General features: G+C 42.2%; 1 protein-coding gene across 10 annotated transcripts in view; it reads left to right on the forward strand.

Moving 5' to 3' along the window:
• ARHGAP12 (Rho GTPase activating protein 12) overlaps positions 1-6,642 on the forward strand; it is a 77,983-nt gene extending 71,341 nt beyond the window's left edge. For 8 of the 10 annotated variants that reach the window (XM_030484216.1, XM_030484188.1, XM_030484205.1 and 5 more), the window contains 4 exons: positions 2,083-2,160; positions 3,190-3,324; positions 3,606-3,708; positions 4,139-6,642. In XM_030484216.1, coding sequence (XP_030340076.1) covers positions 2,083-2,160; positions 3,190-3,324; positions 3,606-3,708; positions 4,139-4,313 — 491 coding nt within the window. In that variant the 3' untranslated portion in view covers positions 4,314-6,642. Of the gene's footprint in view, positions 1-1,136; positions 1,709-2,082; positions 2,161-3,189; positions 3,325-3,605; positions 3,709-4,138 lie in introns of those variants that run through there. The other 2 variants (XR_003991141.1, XM_030484265.1) reach the window with 2 other exon arrangements.
• The last annotated feature ends 6,437 nt before the right edge of the window (positions 6,643-13,079 follow it).

Consider the following 13,079-nt stretch of genomic DNA (forward strand, 5'->3'; position numbering starts at 1 on the left):
ATTGAAGTTTTTTGTTTTGAAATCTCTCTTGCTCACCACACTATCTGATTTTGAATGTTTTAATCCTTAAAATGCTGTAGATTTATTTGGGGAAAATAATCTGAAATTTGTATCTGTAGTTAGCAATGAGTTTTCAAGGGGGGGGGTGTCGGTGAGATCCGAAACGGAGAGAGGGAAGGAAATCTTATTTTGGAGAAATTGATCCTCTTCAGTATATTTCAAGCTCAGGACAAGGCAGGACAGCCTCCTGGCAGCAAGGCTCTAAGGAAAGAGGGATTAGAAGAAGTAATAGAAGAGCTCAGCCCGTCAAGGTGTTTTTCCAGATGAAAAGAGAGAGACCGTCAGAACGCAACCATTCATTTTTGGAAGGTTTAAGCATACTAACAGTCATTTATATGAAAACTTCCTTGAAACAAACTTCAGGAAAAAGTTGTGTTCCTGCTCTATATATGCCCTGAAGAAGACAAATCTATCGGTTTGATGCCCTTCAGCCAGTTACACCAATTGCTGTGTGAAGTTTTGTGCAATTCTGGACATTATCAGTATCCACATATTGACTCAATTTTTGTTTGCTTTCATTGAAAATAAGTCTCTCCTACTTAATAACTGAGAAAATTGTTTTAAAGCTACATGTGATGTTCTGGGTTATCTGATACAAGGGACATCTCCACATTTTTGTTGAAAATATGTTGGTTGTGGCTCCTGGCATGGCTGTAGTCTCTGCTGGTTTTCTTGCTTGTTTCTTGCTGTTGTTATTGCCCTATCTCTTGGAAAAGATGACTGAGAGGCGATTATGGAATCTCCATAATCCTCATTCAGATATATACCAGTCTGTTAATCTGAAAACATTGTCTTGAGAATCAGGGTAAGTGTTACAGGGGAACACTACATGAGAATTTTAAGATATCTTCCATGGGAACTTCATTTAGGTTTTTGTTGCAGCCCATAGTCCTCTTTCTCAATGTTGCTGTCTTATGGTCTGGGAGGGACAAATAACTGCTTCTAGTGCTGTACCCCAGTTCAACAAACTGCCCCCTTGCTTGTGACAGCAGGCTTTATTCCATTTGTGATCTGCAGCTTGTGAGAAAGGGGTTATTTTGCTTTGTTCTTTTTTTATTTCTTTTTTTATTTTAAAGGCAGGACTGCAGTGAAGATAGTGGTGAAGTTTTCCTTTTTTAAATACCTGAGGGGAAGCTGACAGAAATGAACAGCTTTTCCCCCCTGCTTCTCCAACTCTTCTTCCTACTGCCAATACACTTCAAATCAGTTCTTTCTGTAAAGGAATGACTAGTGGATTATGGGGAAAAGGGATATGTCAGATGGTGCTGTTTACGGTGCTGTGTTGCATCAGACAACTCCTTGAGGAGCTACAGGGACTTGCAGGTATTCTGGCAACACTCACCCTCTTAGTGGCACTGACTCACATGCTGCATTCAAGTGGCATTTCAGTTAAATTCTTTACCTCCTAATCACTTCTGAGTAACTACAGTAGCAACCACAGAGACACAGTTTTGTTTTCTGGTTGAGTGTGCAATACTGTAAAGACAAAAGACTACCCATTTTATTTTGTAGGCTGTTGGGATTGATGGGTGTGCATGCACATATTTACTTCTCCGTGCAGACCTGGTCACTTGACAACTTTGAGATGCTGTCTGTGCATGACTTGATTTTTCTTAACCATACATTAAAAAATTGAACATCCACGAAATACTTGGTTCTTGCATGTTGGACCCCCATATACACCCTGCCCACCCGCCAAGAGCATCTAAGAGACACCTAGTCTCATTGGGGAAACTTGGAGCTGTTGCCTCATTACTACTGTTATACTGTGTAGGAAGTTTTAGAGATTACTTTCAGCTTGATGCTGCCAAACCTGCGCAGGCAAACTAAACCTCCTCTGATATGCCCTCCCCATCAAAAAAGCTAGTTTAACTTTTTTGTTTTGTTGTTGAAGTGAGTGTTCTTTGTTACAAGATGGGTTTCTTTTAATTTTACTGGGTAGACCTATAAAGAAGCAGCATAATGATTCCAGAATTCATGCATGTGCAAGGTATTAAAACAGATTTAATCCCTTTGTTTTAGGATTAGATGTTGATGGTTTATACCGAGTTAGTGGCAATCTTGCAGTGATACAGAAGCTAAGATTTGCAGTCAATCATGGTAAGCTTCCTTCAACTATATTACAATTGTGTATGCTTTTGGATTATTGAAGTTCATAGAAAGTTCAGAAATAAGTTTTCTTAATGTATAACTTCAATCTTTCATGAGAAATGATTGTAATTTTTAAAGTAAAATTACTTCAGAATTGCAGAATTTGCTAATGCACATAATTTGAAAAACCTAGCATTCTGGAGGTTTAGTGTTCTATGGAGCATAGAGGCGTTGCTAGAACACAATTCTAAAGAAAGATGGTAATAGAACCCGAATCAGAATGGTTTGAGTTGGAAGGGATATTGAAGACCACCTATTTCCAACCCCCTCCCGTGGGCAGGGACACCTTCCAGTAGACCACGTTACTCAAAGCCCTGTCCAGCCTGATCTTGAACGCTGCCAGGGATAGGGGCAGCCACAGCTTCTCTGGGCAACCTGTGCCAGGGCCTCACCATCCTCACAGTGAAGAACTTCCTAATATTTGAATTTGAAGGGCGGGGATTATTTCAAACAAAGTAACTGGAAAAACAGTAAGCATATGAAACATCCACTAGCATTAAAATCTTAAGTTAATATTTTTTAGCAGGATTTGCTGCTCCTTTTTAGTATGTGGGTGTTTAGCTCCTCTTTGCCATACTCTGTGTATAAAACCCTTTCATATGGCTGTATTTCAGTATTTTTTCAATGAGAATCAATAGGCAGCTTGCAATTAGGAAGAGGACAGTAGCCCACCTACAATCTGACCTTTCATTTCCTGATTGACAGGATCTAACAGTAAATTTTGTGTTGCATCAGCAGCTCCTGTTCCCCTCTGGAAAATGCCCCTTGTGTAGAGGAGCGGCATGTAGTGCAGTAGGCAGAGTTTGGCCATCTCTGTCTGTAGAGGTTGAGCTTTTGTATCCCCTTCTATACTGCAGCAGGGCTGGAGTCTTCACTGCTGTAAAAGCAGTAAGAACAGAAGAGTAGTTCAGTTTATTTGTAAAAAAGCTTTTATAGTTAAATTATTAACATTAACACTATTCATTTTTTCTCTTTCAGATGAGAAACTGGACTTGAATGACAGTAAATGGGAAGACATACATGTCATCACAGGAGCTCTGAAGATGTTTTTCAGAGAATTGCCAGAGCCACTGTTCACTTACAATCACTTCAATGACTTTGTCAATGCAATTAGTAAGTCTGGAAAACCTGTGTGTTCTTGATTTTTGTATAAGTTCAGCTCAATATGTATAATTAATTATTTCAACAGTAAAAAGAATGTTTTGGTTATGAATGTCTGTAAGGTTTCCCTAAAATTGCCTGTCAGTAATGCACGGTCCTGCCAGGAGGTGTCAGTATTTTATCTCTTATTAGCACTGCAAAACGTTTGCTTTTATTCCCTGTCTGTTAAATTTTATGCTGAAGTTTTAAACAAAAATACTGAATTATTGTTTCTACACCTCATCCTTTTGCAGAACAAGAACCAAGGCAGCGTGTCCATGCTGTTAAAGATTTAATCAAACAGTTGCCAAAACCAAATCAGGACACTATGCAGGTACTCTTTAGACATCTGAAGAGGTAAGTAGCAGATAGAAGGAAAGGTTTTGTATTGCAGAGCCTCTCTTAAAGCTAACTAGTCCAATTAAAAGTACTAGGTGGCTGTTCCTACTGCATATTTCTTGCTTATATTTGATTTGATAAACCAATATATCAGTCTGTATTTATACAAGCTTGCAGAGCACCAAACAGACTTCAGAGAAAATGTAATAGTTGTGGTGTTCACTGCCAAGCCCTTGTGTTTGAGGGATTGAGAGAGGATCAGGAATAGCATTTCAAAATAAAACTTTTCCATAGAGGAAATCACAGCAGCTGTAGGTCCTGATAACAAGACTACTTATTAAATAAATACTGTGAACGTTCATTTGCTTAGGACTGTGTCTTTTTGCTGTTATCCTTTTACTCTAGCACTGATAAATCCTTTTTTATGTATCTTTTGTTTCTCTTTCAGAGTTGTAGAAAATGGAGAAAAGAACCGAATGACCTATCAAAGTGTAGCAATAGTTTTTGGTCCAACCTTACTAAAACCAGAGAAAGAGACTGGTAACATAGCAGTCCATACAGTATACCAGAATCAGATTGTAGAATTAATTCTACTGGAATTGAATTCCGTCTTTGGACGCTGACATTTTTCTTGGAGTAGAAACTGGAAGTGATGGGTTGGCAGCAGTACTCCATCAGAAGGAAAATCTCTCGCTGTACATGATGTATTATGTTTGTGGACCAAGCAGCAACTTGTTTTTTGCACTTTTGGGAGGGGAGAAACAGGAGAAATGTTTGACCACTTTAATGCGAATTAAAGGCATCGCTTTGGTTTTCTTTGAAAAGTTCAATGTAAAAAGTGAATTGAAAAGTTTATAGTTCGCCTTTTTTAAAGTAGCATTGGAAAAATGTAATATAGGTTCATACACTGGATTTCTTGGAGAGTAAAGCTATTAATCTCAAACTGGATAATCTGGAATTTAATCTTAAAATTCTTCCACTTTATAGGGAAACGTCCTACCAACTGGTATGGAAGAATTCAGTGAAGTTACATCTTAAGCTTGTGTATTACAAACCTACTCAGATCTGTATGACACTTTTCCAAGGGGTTTCTGCATGCAGTGACTGTCTTAAACTTGTGCTAACAGCTTGGTTTAGCTATTCGAATCTAATTCTTCACTTGGTATCTGCTGTCCTTCCCTCCCCCCCCCCCACCCCTTTTTCTTTTCTTCCTTTCCTTTTATTCCCCAGCAATCTTTCTGAAGCTTTAGTTTCTTTATAAAACAGCACACTATTTCAAACACTGAACTTGTAAGAATATCCAGCAATGGATATTTGTTTTGTGGCATAATAGAAGTCATATTTAATAAACATGTTCTTTTTTTCAGGGTGTTTCCTGAGCTTAGTTTTGTGTTACACTGATTTAAAGCTAAAATCCTAAGTAAATACCAACTGTAACACTGTGTTGAGTTCTTGGTATAATGCTGTGGTAGTGGAAGTTTCTTGATGTAAATACAGGCTGTCCTTTTGATTCTTGTATATAATTCAGGTCCTGTATAGTTTAAGAACACTTTAGTCACACATTTCTAATCATGGATAGATTAGCTACAGTAGCATAACGTTACCAGTGGATGTCTGGGTTTCAGCAGGGAAACAGGTTTTGGGGAGGGAGGGGGGCCTAACTGTGTGCACTTTTAGACGTTAATTACATTTGCGGGCAAATAACTGTAATGCAAATGGTACTGGAGAAATACTGAGTGTGCTTGCTACATTGTTAATGCACTACAAGAGGAGCCTTTTAGGTTATTTAATATGTACAGGATACGTTAGAAAAATGTATTATGAATTCTAACATCTACAAATAGTGAACTGATGTTCAAAACTCATGTTTTGATAGATAGATGTTTGATGGATTCCATGATGCTAAATTTAAGATTTTCTTTTTACATTAATGTAGAATAATTTGTAAAATTGGTTTTGAAAGATTTTGTTACAGGGAGCATGGTCTGCTGAAGATTTTTTTAAATGTATTTTTCTAGACTAACTGCTGTATCTGACATATTTGTTATGTCTAACCTGAATAAAGAAAACCATTAGTTCTTTTAGAGTTTGCCATTCCCGCTTCAGACAACATGAACCCCCTTTAAACAGTAAGACCAACATATCTTACTGCTTAGCATGGATACTACTTGTGACAAAGGGTTGTCATGCTGGGTTAAAAGACGAGTGCTTACTTTGTAGCCTGACAGTTTTAGGAACTTCCCAGTCCCTTTCTTTAACAACTTAAATTCTAACATAAGGCTCAAAGGGGACAGAAGTAATTTATTGATATAAATTCTTTAAAACATATCCCAGCTTACAGTAGGTTCCAAGTACAGAAAGCAGGTACACTGGGGAAATAATTGTGTTTTGCCTTTGATTTGTTGTATTCCTTTCACAACACAGTTCTGGCTTACAGCAGAGGGGATGTGCAGTGAAGTACTGAGGTGTAACCAGATGAATGGTACGAGAATTTCATGAGCATAGGGCTTGCATGAGAAGTCTTCGGAGATTAAAGAGAAGACGAGTTACCTTGTGGCTTTCTCACTGTCTTCTTGTGGTAATGGTGAAGTCTTGTGGTTTATTGCAAAGCGACCTGGGTGAGAATTGTGAAAGCTCCATCTCCCGTTGCGTTGTCAGCTCCTGGTAGGCTGTCAAACAGGAGCAGTGCCGAGTGGCAGGTGTGCCTCGGGCTACCAGAAAGTATCAGCAAAGCTGAAATCTGTTGCTGTGGATTATTCAAATCCCAACTTCAGCTGTGAAATGAAAAAGAATTCCCACTGCTAAATGAGAGGGCTTATCCACAGGTCACCTTTTCTGTATGAGTGCTATGTTTTTCAAAGAAAGAATGCCTTTTTAGAAGAATTTGATAATGAGGATGTCACACTTTTCCTTGTATTCCCCCAAAATAAAGCATTCTGTTACTACAATTTATGGTATGGTTTTGTGCGGTGAAGTTGTCATGGTTTAATGTTATCATTTTTAGTTTGGGGAGGGGAGCATATTTTTAATTGGAAGGTGTAGCTAAACACTTGAAGCAGTCGGGAAGAGGAGGCTGTCCAAGCTCATGGTATGCTTGTCGTGACCAACTTGAAACTGTGTCAGCACATTGGGTTTCTTCACTACTTGAAATGCTTTGTCTTGTTCCTGCACTTACCTTCCTTTTAAAAATTCAAACCCAGATTTTTGCACAAAGATAGCAGGGGAAAACTCTCTGTATTAGATGAAACATAATTATATGTTTCTCAGTTTCAGCTTTAAATCAGATTTGGTTTTAAAACCATTTTGCTATTTTAAAACCAGCTTGAAGACTGAATATAAACTTTTGCAGTCATAACCACTCAAAGATACCGGGGGTCCAATGTAATGTATCAGTGCCAGCTGAAATTTTGCTCCAGCACTGCGTTCAGCTCTATAGACCAGTTACACAACATTAGTACCAAGCAATTCTCAGATGTGTACTAGATCTATACCAGTTACGGGTTTCTTCACTGTAAAGCTTGAGAGAGAATGGGCACAAAAAAGGGAAGGCCAAGAGAGTCATTTTGTGTAAAGTAATTCTTTTAAATCGGAGTTGCATGTAAGTGAAGCTTCCTGTGTGCAAGTGGATCAGTCATGCTGCCAGCCTAGGCCCAGACTTTCCATTTTCACAGAAAGGCATGATAAATTCCCTTTGTACTGAACCCATTGTATCCTGGCAAGTGAATCCTCAGCTTGCAAAGTGAGAGAGAAGGGAGTTTGTAGGTAAACCAGCATCAGCTTATTCCGATGTGGAGCCCTGACTTTTTCCCCTTAACGAGAACAGCTTTTTTTTAGCCCCAAAGTAGTGATATTTTCTGAATCAATTGGTTAATTCATAAGGCATCACGTAAACTGAGCACAGTGGGGCATTCTGCTGGGCGAAGGGGGAGGTACAGCATGTCTAATGAGGCCTTCTGCAGCCGCCGGGGAGAGGAGAGCTTCTCTGAAGAATCTTAATTAGCCTCCACAATTGCGAAGTTTTGTGGGCAAGCAGCTGGTAGGACTGGATCAGACCTTTACAAAAGTAGCCCTATGTGATTGTGGGACTTAAATGAACATCTCCCCCCCAGCATTCTTGTAAACAGAGCACTTGTAAAACAAGATCACACTGTGTAACAAACCAACATGAAAGACATTCAGAGGCCAGTTGGCCTCTTGGTCCTTTTTACTGCCTTGAGAATTAAATAGCAGCTCTAATATTAGAGTTTACTACAACTGGATTTGAGTTTGTTAAGGCATTTAGCTACTATCTTTCAAAAGAAGAAATCTTGCGTTGCATTCAGCAAACTCGGAGCTGAAAATTGGAACACGCAGGGAGATCATCAGGTTTGTTTCTCATAGAAGCTCAAGTTGCAGCTTATTGCACTAAAATGTAATTGGCTACGGAAGGGGAGAGCGGCTCCTTAGTGTGGGAATAAGTAAATACAAAACACTGAAGGCAACCAGACAAAGCAGGTGTGATGGACAAGCAAGATGGCAAAGAAACAGTCACTTAGAAAATCTGCAGGAATCCAAGCCAGAGACCTGGGAGAAAGCCAGGCTGCCAGGAGTGCGGGTTTGGGGTTTTTCTTCTCTTTTTCTCCTTTGTCCACTTCACACAATGCAGATGAAGGCCTGGTTATGTTTTGTACCCGTAAGTTGCCCTGTAAACAGGTGGAGTTCAAGTGACATTGCAAAACAGCAGTGCCCACCTTTCTCTGGACTTTTCCATAGCAGCTTCTCTGTGTCAGCTGATGTGCTTCTCTTCAGGTTCAATTGACAAAAACATCTGAGTGCTAATGGGATTCAAGAACTATGTTCCTTCGATATAATCGTGAATGCACAACTAGCATCTGTGCGATACAAAAATAAACTTCAGTTTGGCAGCATTGTGCTGGTGGCAGTGGGTGCACCATCCAAGATCCTAACCAGATCCTGAAGAGCACAAGATTGCTGTTACAATCTCAGCACACCAGAAGAAAGAAATGTATGAAGCTGAAAAGTGGAACTATGCAGAAAAAATAAAACCCCAAGCTAATCTATCTCCACAACCAGTTTAGATTTGCGTGTATGGTATCAATCTCCTCAGAATAGTTTGAAAATTCATAGTGTGAAAGAAACAGCTGTCCTCACAAAACATAAATACTGTAATTAAAAGTTGTCATTTTTCATATCAGGCACTGGAAGATAAACATTAAACATTAGTCTAGTTATCATAGAATGGTTTGGGTTGGAAAAGACCTAAAGATCATCTCATTCCAACCCCCTGCCACAGGCAGGGACACCTTCCAGCAGACAAGGTTGCTCCAAGCCCCGTCCAACCTGGCCTTGAACACTTCCAGTGATGGGGCAGCCACATCTTCCTTGGGCAGCCTGTTCCAGTGCCTCACCACCCTCACATAAATCTCCCGTTCATCATGTGCTGAAGCCCGATGGCTGAATGAAAGCACTGCTGGTGTGCTACCTGGCCACCGATGTGCCAGTGCCCTCTGCCTTTTCTTTACCAAGAGGCCATCCTGCTGCAGGGATACTCTCCCTGGGGCTAAGTGAGTGTAGCTTCTGTGAGTGCTGGCCTTGGCAACGCTCCTGCCAACACATGTGTGACCTGCTCAACTTCACAGCTTGCTTCTGTGAAACAAAATGGAGACATGGCTGTGTAAGAGGTGCAAAAGGTCCTCTGGCATGCCCTTAAAGCATTATGTACAACGAAGGATGCCATGGTATTTCCTGCTATGAAATGGCTGTTTCATAGCTGAGGTGCTGTTCTCATCAGTATACTGGTCCTGCTCTAAGTTTTCTCTTCGAAGTGCTAAGGAGAAAACTTTTTTCCTGTTAATCTCTCCCTTTCCCTGCATCCACCCACCTGCTATTCCTGTTGCACTGAAAGTCAGTCTGACTTGGACCATTTGCTTCCTTATTTGTACAACAGCCCGGAGCCTGGGGATTGGAATGCGCTGTGCTCTGCCCAGAGCACCACTTCGCCTGCAGAGGCTGAGGCACCAGCCACTCTGCCATAGACACTTCATTAAGATGCAGTCAGCAGCGTTAATGCTGAATGGTGATGTAAATGGGGGGAAAAAAATAAAAAAAGGAAAGAAATATCACAGACTAGAATAATAAAAGAATGGTGCTTTCCAGGTAATAGTTAAAGCAGGCTGCGTGCTGCTCCCCCGCTTACCAGAGTGCCCATTCTTCTTGTGTATTGCAGCAATGTATATAAGCCTAGGAATGAGGTATTATATTTGGCACGAGAGTGAGGGAAAGCAGTGTAACTCCACCATCCATATTGCTTGTGTAGGCTGAGCTGTGAGCCACCTGCCAAGAGGATGCGTAGTTTTCAGGTTTGCGTTAAAACACTGAGGCTACAGGCCAGGGTCATGCTTGCCCCTTTCTTTTGCCTGAGCTTCCCAGCCTGCCCCATTTAAATGCACGAAAATAAGTAACTTTCTCTCAACCTTTCCTGTTTGTGGATTACAGCAGCTGCGTGCAGCAAGCCAAGTGCTCAGTGTGTCCATGGGTACAGCTTCTTCCCCTGTATATACACAATTTAGTTAAGAGGGGAAGAAGACAGTTTATGATAAACATTGAACAGTGGGCGGCATCATTACCTCTTAAATATCATAACTAACTCCCCAGGTGGTTGTCCTAATGCGTTCTGGGCTCTTTGCATCCCTGAGATAAAAGGAAAGCCTGAGCACGTCAGGGCAGGATGCTGCACAGTGAAAGGTTGAGTGCTGCTGTTGCTGGCAAGGCGAGCTCTGTTTTGCCATCATCGGTCTCAGAAGTGATGCCTGTGCTGTGCGAGCCAGAGGTGGGGACTCGCGCCTTTCCTTCCTTCCTGCTGCCTTTCTAATTTACTAGGTCATGAGCTAAGGTTTGTGGCATGTTGCAGGCCAGACAGCACGATTATAATGGTCCTCTCTGGTTTTAAAGAATCTATGAATGAAGTTGGCGCGTAGCCTTCCATTTAGCCATTGGTTTCCTTGTTCCTGCTTGGCCATTCACAACCTATATCAAATGAAAGCGCTTTTCCTGGCCAAAGCTTCATTCCCCTTTCTCTCCTAACGTGACACTGCTCAATGAAACAAGCCTGTCTCATTACCCACTGCAGCACTGGCAGTCCCACTGTGCTGGAGCATTCCTGGGGACTTGGATGGCCATGGTGGTACCAGGTACTGCCACTGGCCCCGCTAGCGACCATGAGTTCCATAAAGTCCTGTTAAAGTTACTCTTTCTTTACTGCAGCCTGAAATAGTAGGTGGCTGCTTGCAACCACAAAGGCTTCCATCTTTTAAATGCTTCACACCAGATACAAAGAAATCCTCAAAGCCATGAGCCCTAGCAGCACCCACCAGCACGGTCCTGCCGTGGGGTGTGACACCAGCACTGCAGTTTCCCCCCCAGCCCAGCAATGGAAGCCTCTCTGGGACTTAGGCAGAATGTTCTATCAGGCAGCCTGGAGAGCCCCTGGTGCTCCTGCCCATCCCTGCCTGGACACAGCCGGCACACAGCACTCCCTGGCCACAGGCATGGGCACCAAAGCCAACTGCAGAGAGAGAAGCCAGGGCTGGGAGACACAGAGCTGTGTTTCTCCCAGGCCCAGCAGCAGTTTGAGCTGCTCTTAAAGACCTCTACTGATGGAGAGGGTAGAGTCTCCTAGACAGTCTTATCTAGCATGTAATTCTCATCCCACTCACAAAGCTTTTCTTTTTGCACGTCTAAGTAGCCCTTGCAGCAGTTTACTTTCATCTTGTTCCTTACTCTATCCTTATCCATTGCTTTTATCCCATTCTGCAAGCTATTTTTCCCTGCATCTCTATGTACGCAATAGCAGTCCATTAAACTATAAAAGGTTACTGTGTCTCACTTCTCCCTTCTCTAGACTAAGCAAACTCAATCCTCCTAATCTTTCCTTGGATGTCACACAGCCAGCTGGTTCAAGCATGGGACAGGGAAGTGTGAGTTCACATCTCCTCCAGGAGAAGCCTTCAGCACCCACCTATTAAATAAAAATAAGTTGCAGAATACTCTGCTTCACTCTTTGACACCCATGCTCCAGCCCCAGACCCAGCCTTTTGCTTTGCTTGTTCAAGCCCACTGCTGTGTCCTGGAAACTCCCACTGTTGGCTGACAGAGAAACTCTGGTCTGGGTGTCCCTGAATCCATCCCTGAATCCCTGATTTCCAGACACTTCTGGGAGTAGATACCTTACAAGTCCTGAAGCTGTGCAGTAATCGAGGCACATTTTGCTTCCTGAAGCAATTAGCCAGCAGTTAGGTCACTATGCCCTGTTTTGGATAGAGCATAGTGGCTTAAGGGCAAGTGCTGTAGCTACCATACCCCAGGCTGGAAGTCCATGCCTGCCCTGGTGGGGTTTTGAGGGAGAGAGGTGTGCAAATCAATCTGCCTGACATCTGTAGGGACACATTGCTGGGAGAAGCAGAAGGTCAGATTAAGAGCTGATAATTCAAAGTGCTCCAAAATTTACGCATCTCCTCAGAAGTGCTGGCAAGGAAAAATGGCCTTAGTTAAGTAACAGGGAGGAAAGTGAAAACCATCATGGGCAGCTGCACTAGGACTGTGCAGCTGAGGTATTTACTCTTACTCCTTTCCAGAATGTCAGGTTTGGGCGATATCAACACCCAGGTAACTGCAACTCTTGCTATCCATGCAAACAAAAGCTTTGCTGAAGCGCCAGGGACCAGGGCACTGGTAGAAAGCACTGCTCCAGGGCTGCGCTGTGGGCAAGGGCCATATTGCCTAAAGCAGCATTAGCAAGCTGCCTCCCTGGCTGCCACCAGAGCACTACAAAGGGACTGCACTGACCCCCAGAATACAGACCCTGGAGTTCCTCTCCCTGGCTTGCTGCCATTACCGCATCCCTCTGTGCCTCCGTGGTACCCACAGCTGCTGCCATGCTGACCTGCCCTAGCCTATAGCTTCTATGAGTCAGGTTGTCTGTGCAAGAGCTGGCCTGCCAGCTGTGCACCAGGGAGACAAGGAAAAGCTGGAATTACATTTCTACTCGCAGCAGGAAAGCCAACACTTGAAGGACAGTTAGTTATGTTGTGGCAGCTGGAAGAGGTTTCTTGAAATGGAAGTACCGAACACATTTAGCTTGACTATAATTTTCAAGACAAAGCTTGTTGTGACAACGAATTATTTAACTTGGAGAGGTTCTCAGCATCTTATAATTACATACAAAAAATCAAGGCTCTGAACATTAAAAACCAAGGTTAAAGAAAAAGGAAGATATTAGCAGATTTGGTTTAGTCTAGCAGATTTGTCTGACAAATTAAAGCATGTACCTCTCTATTACTATTTCACCTGAGCTGGTGCTCAGCATTACACCTGCATCATTGAGAAGAACA

This window comes from Strigops habroptila, chromosome 1 (genome assembly GCF_004027225.2).
Source record: "Strigops habroptila isolate Jane chromosome 1, bStrHab1.2.pri, whole genome shotgun sequence".
Lineage (NCBI taxonomy): Eukaryota > Metazoa > Chordata > Aves > Psittaciformes > Psittacidae > Strigops > Strigops habroptila.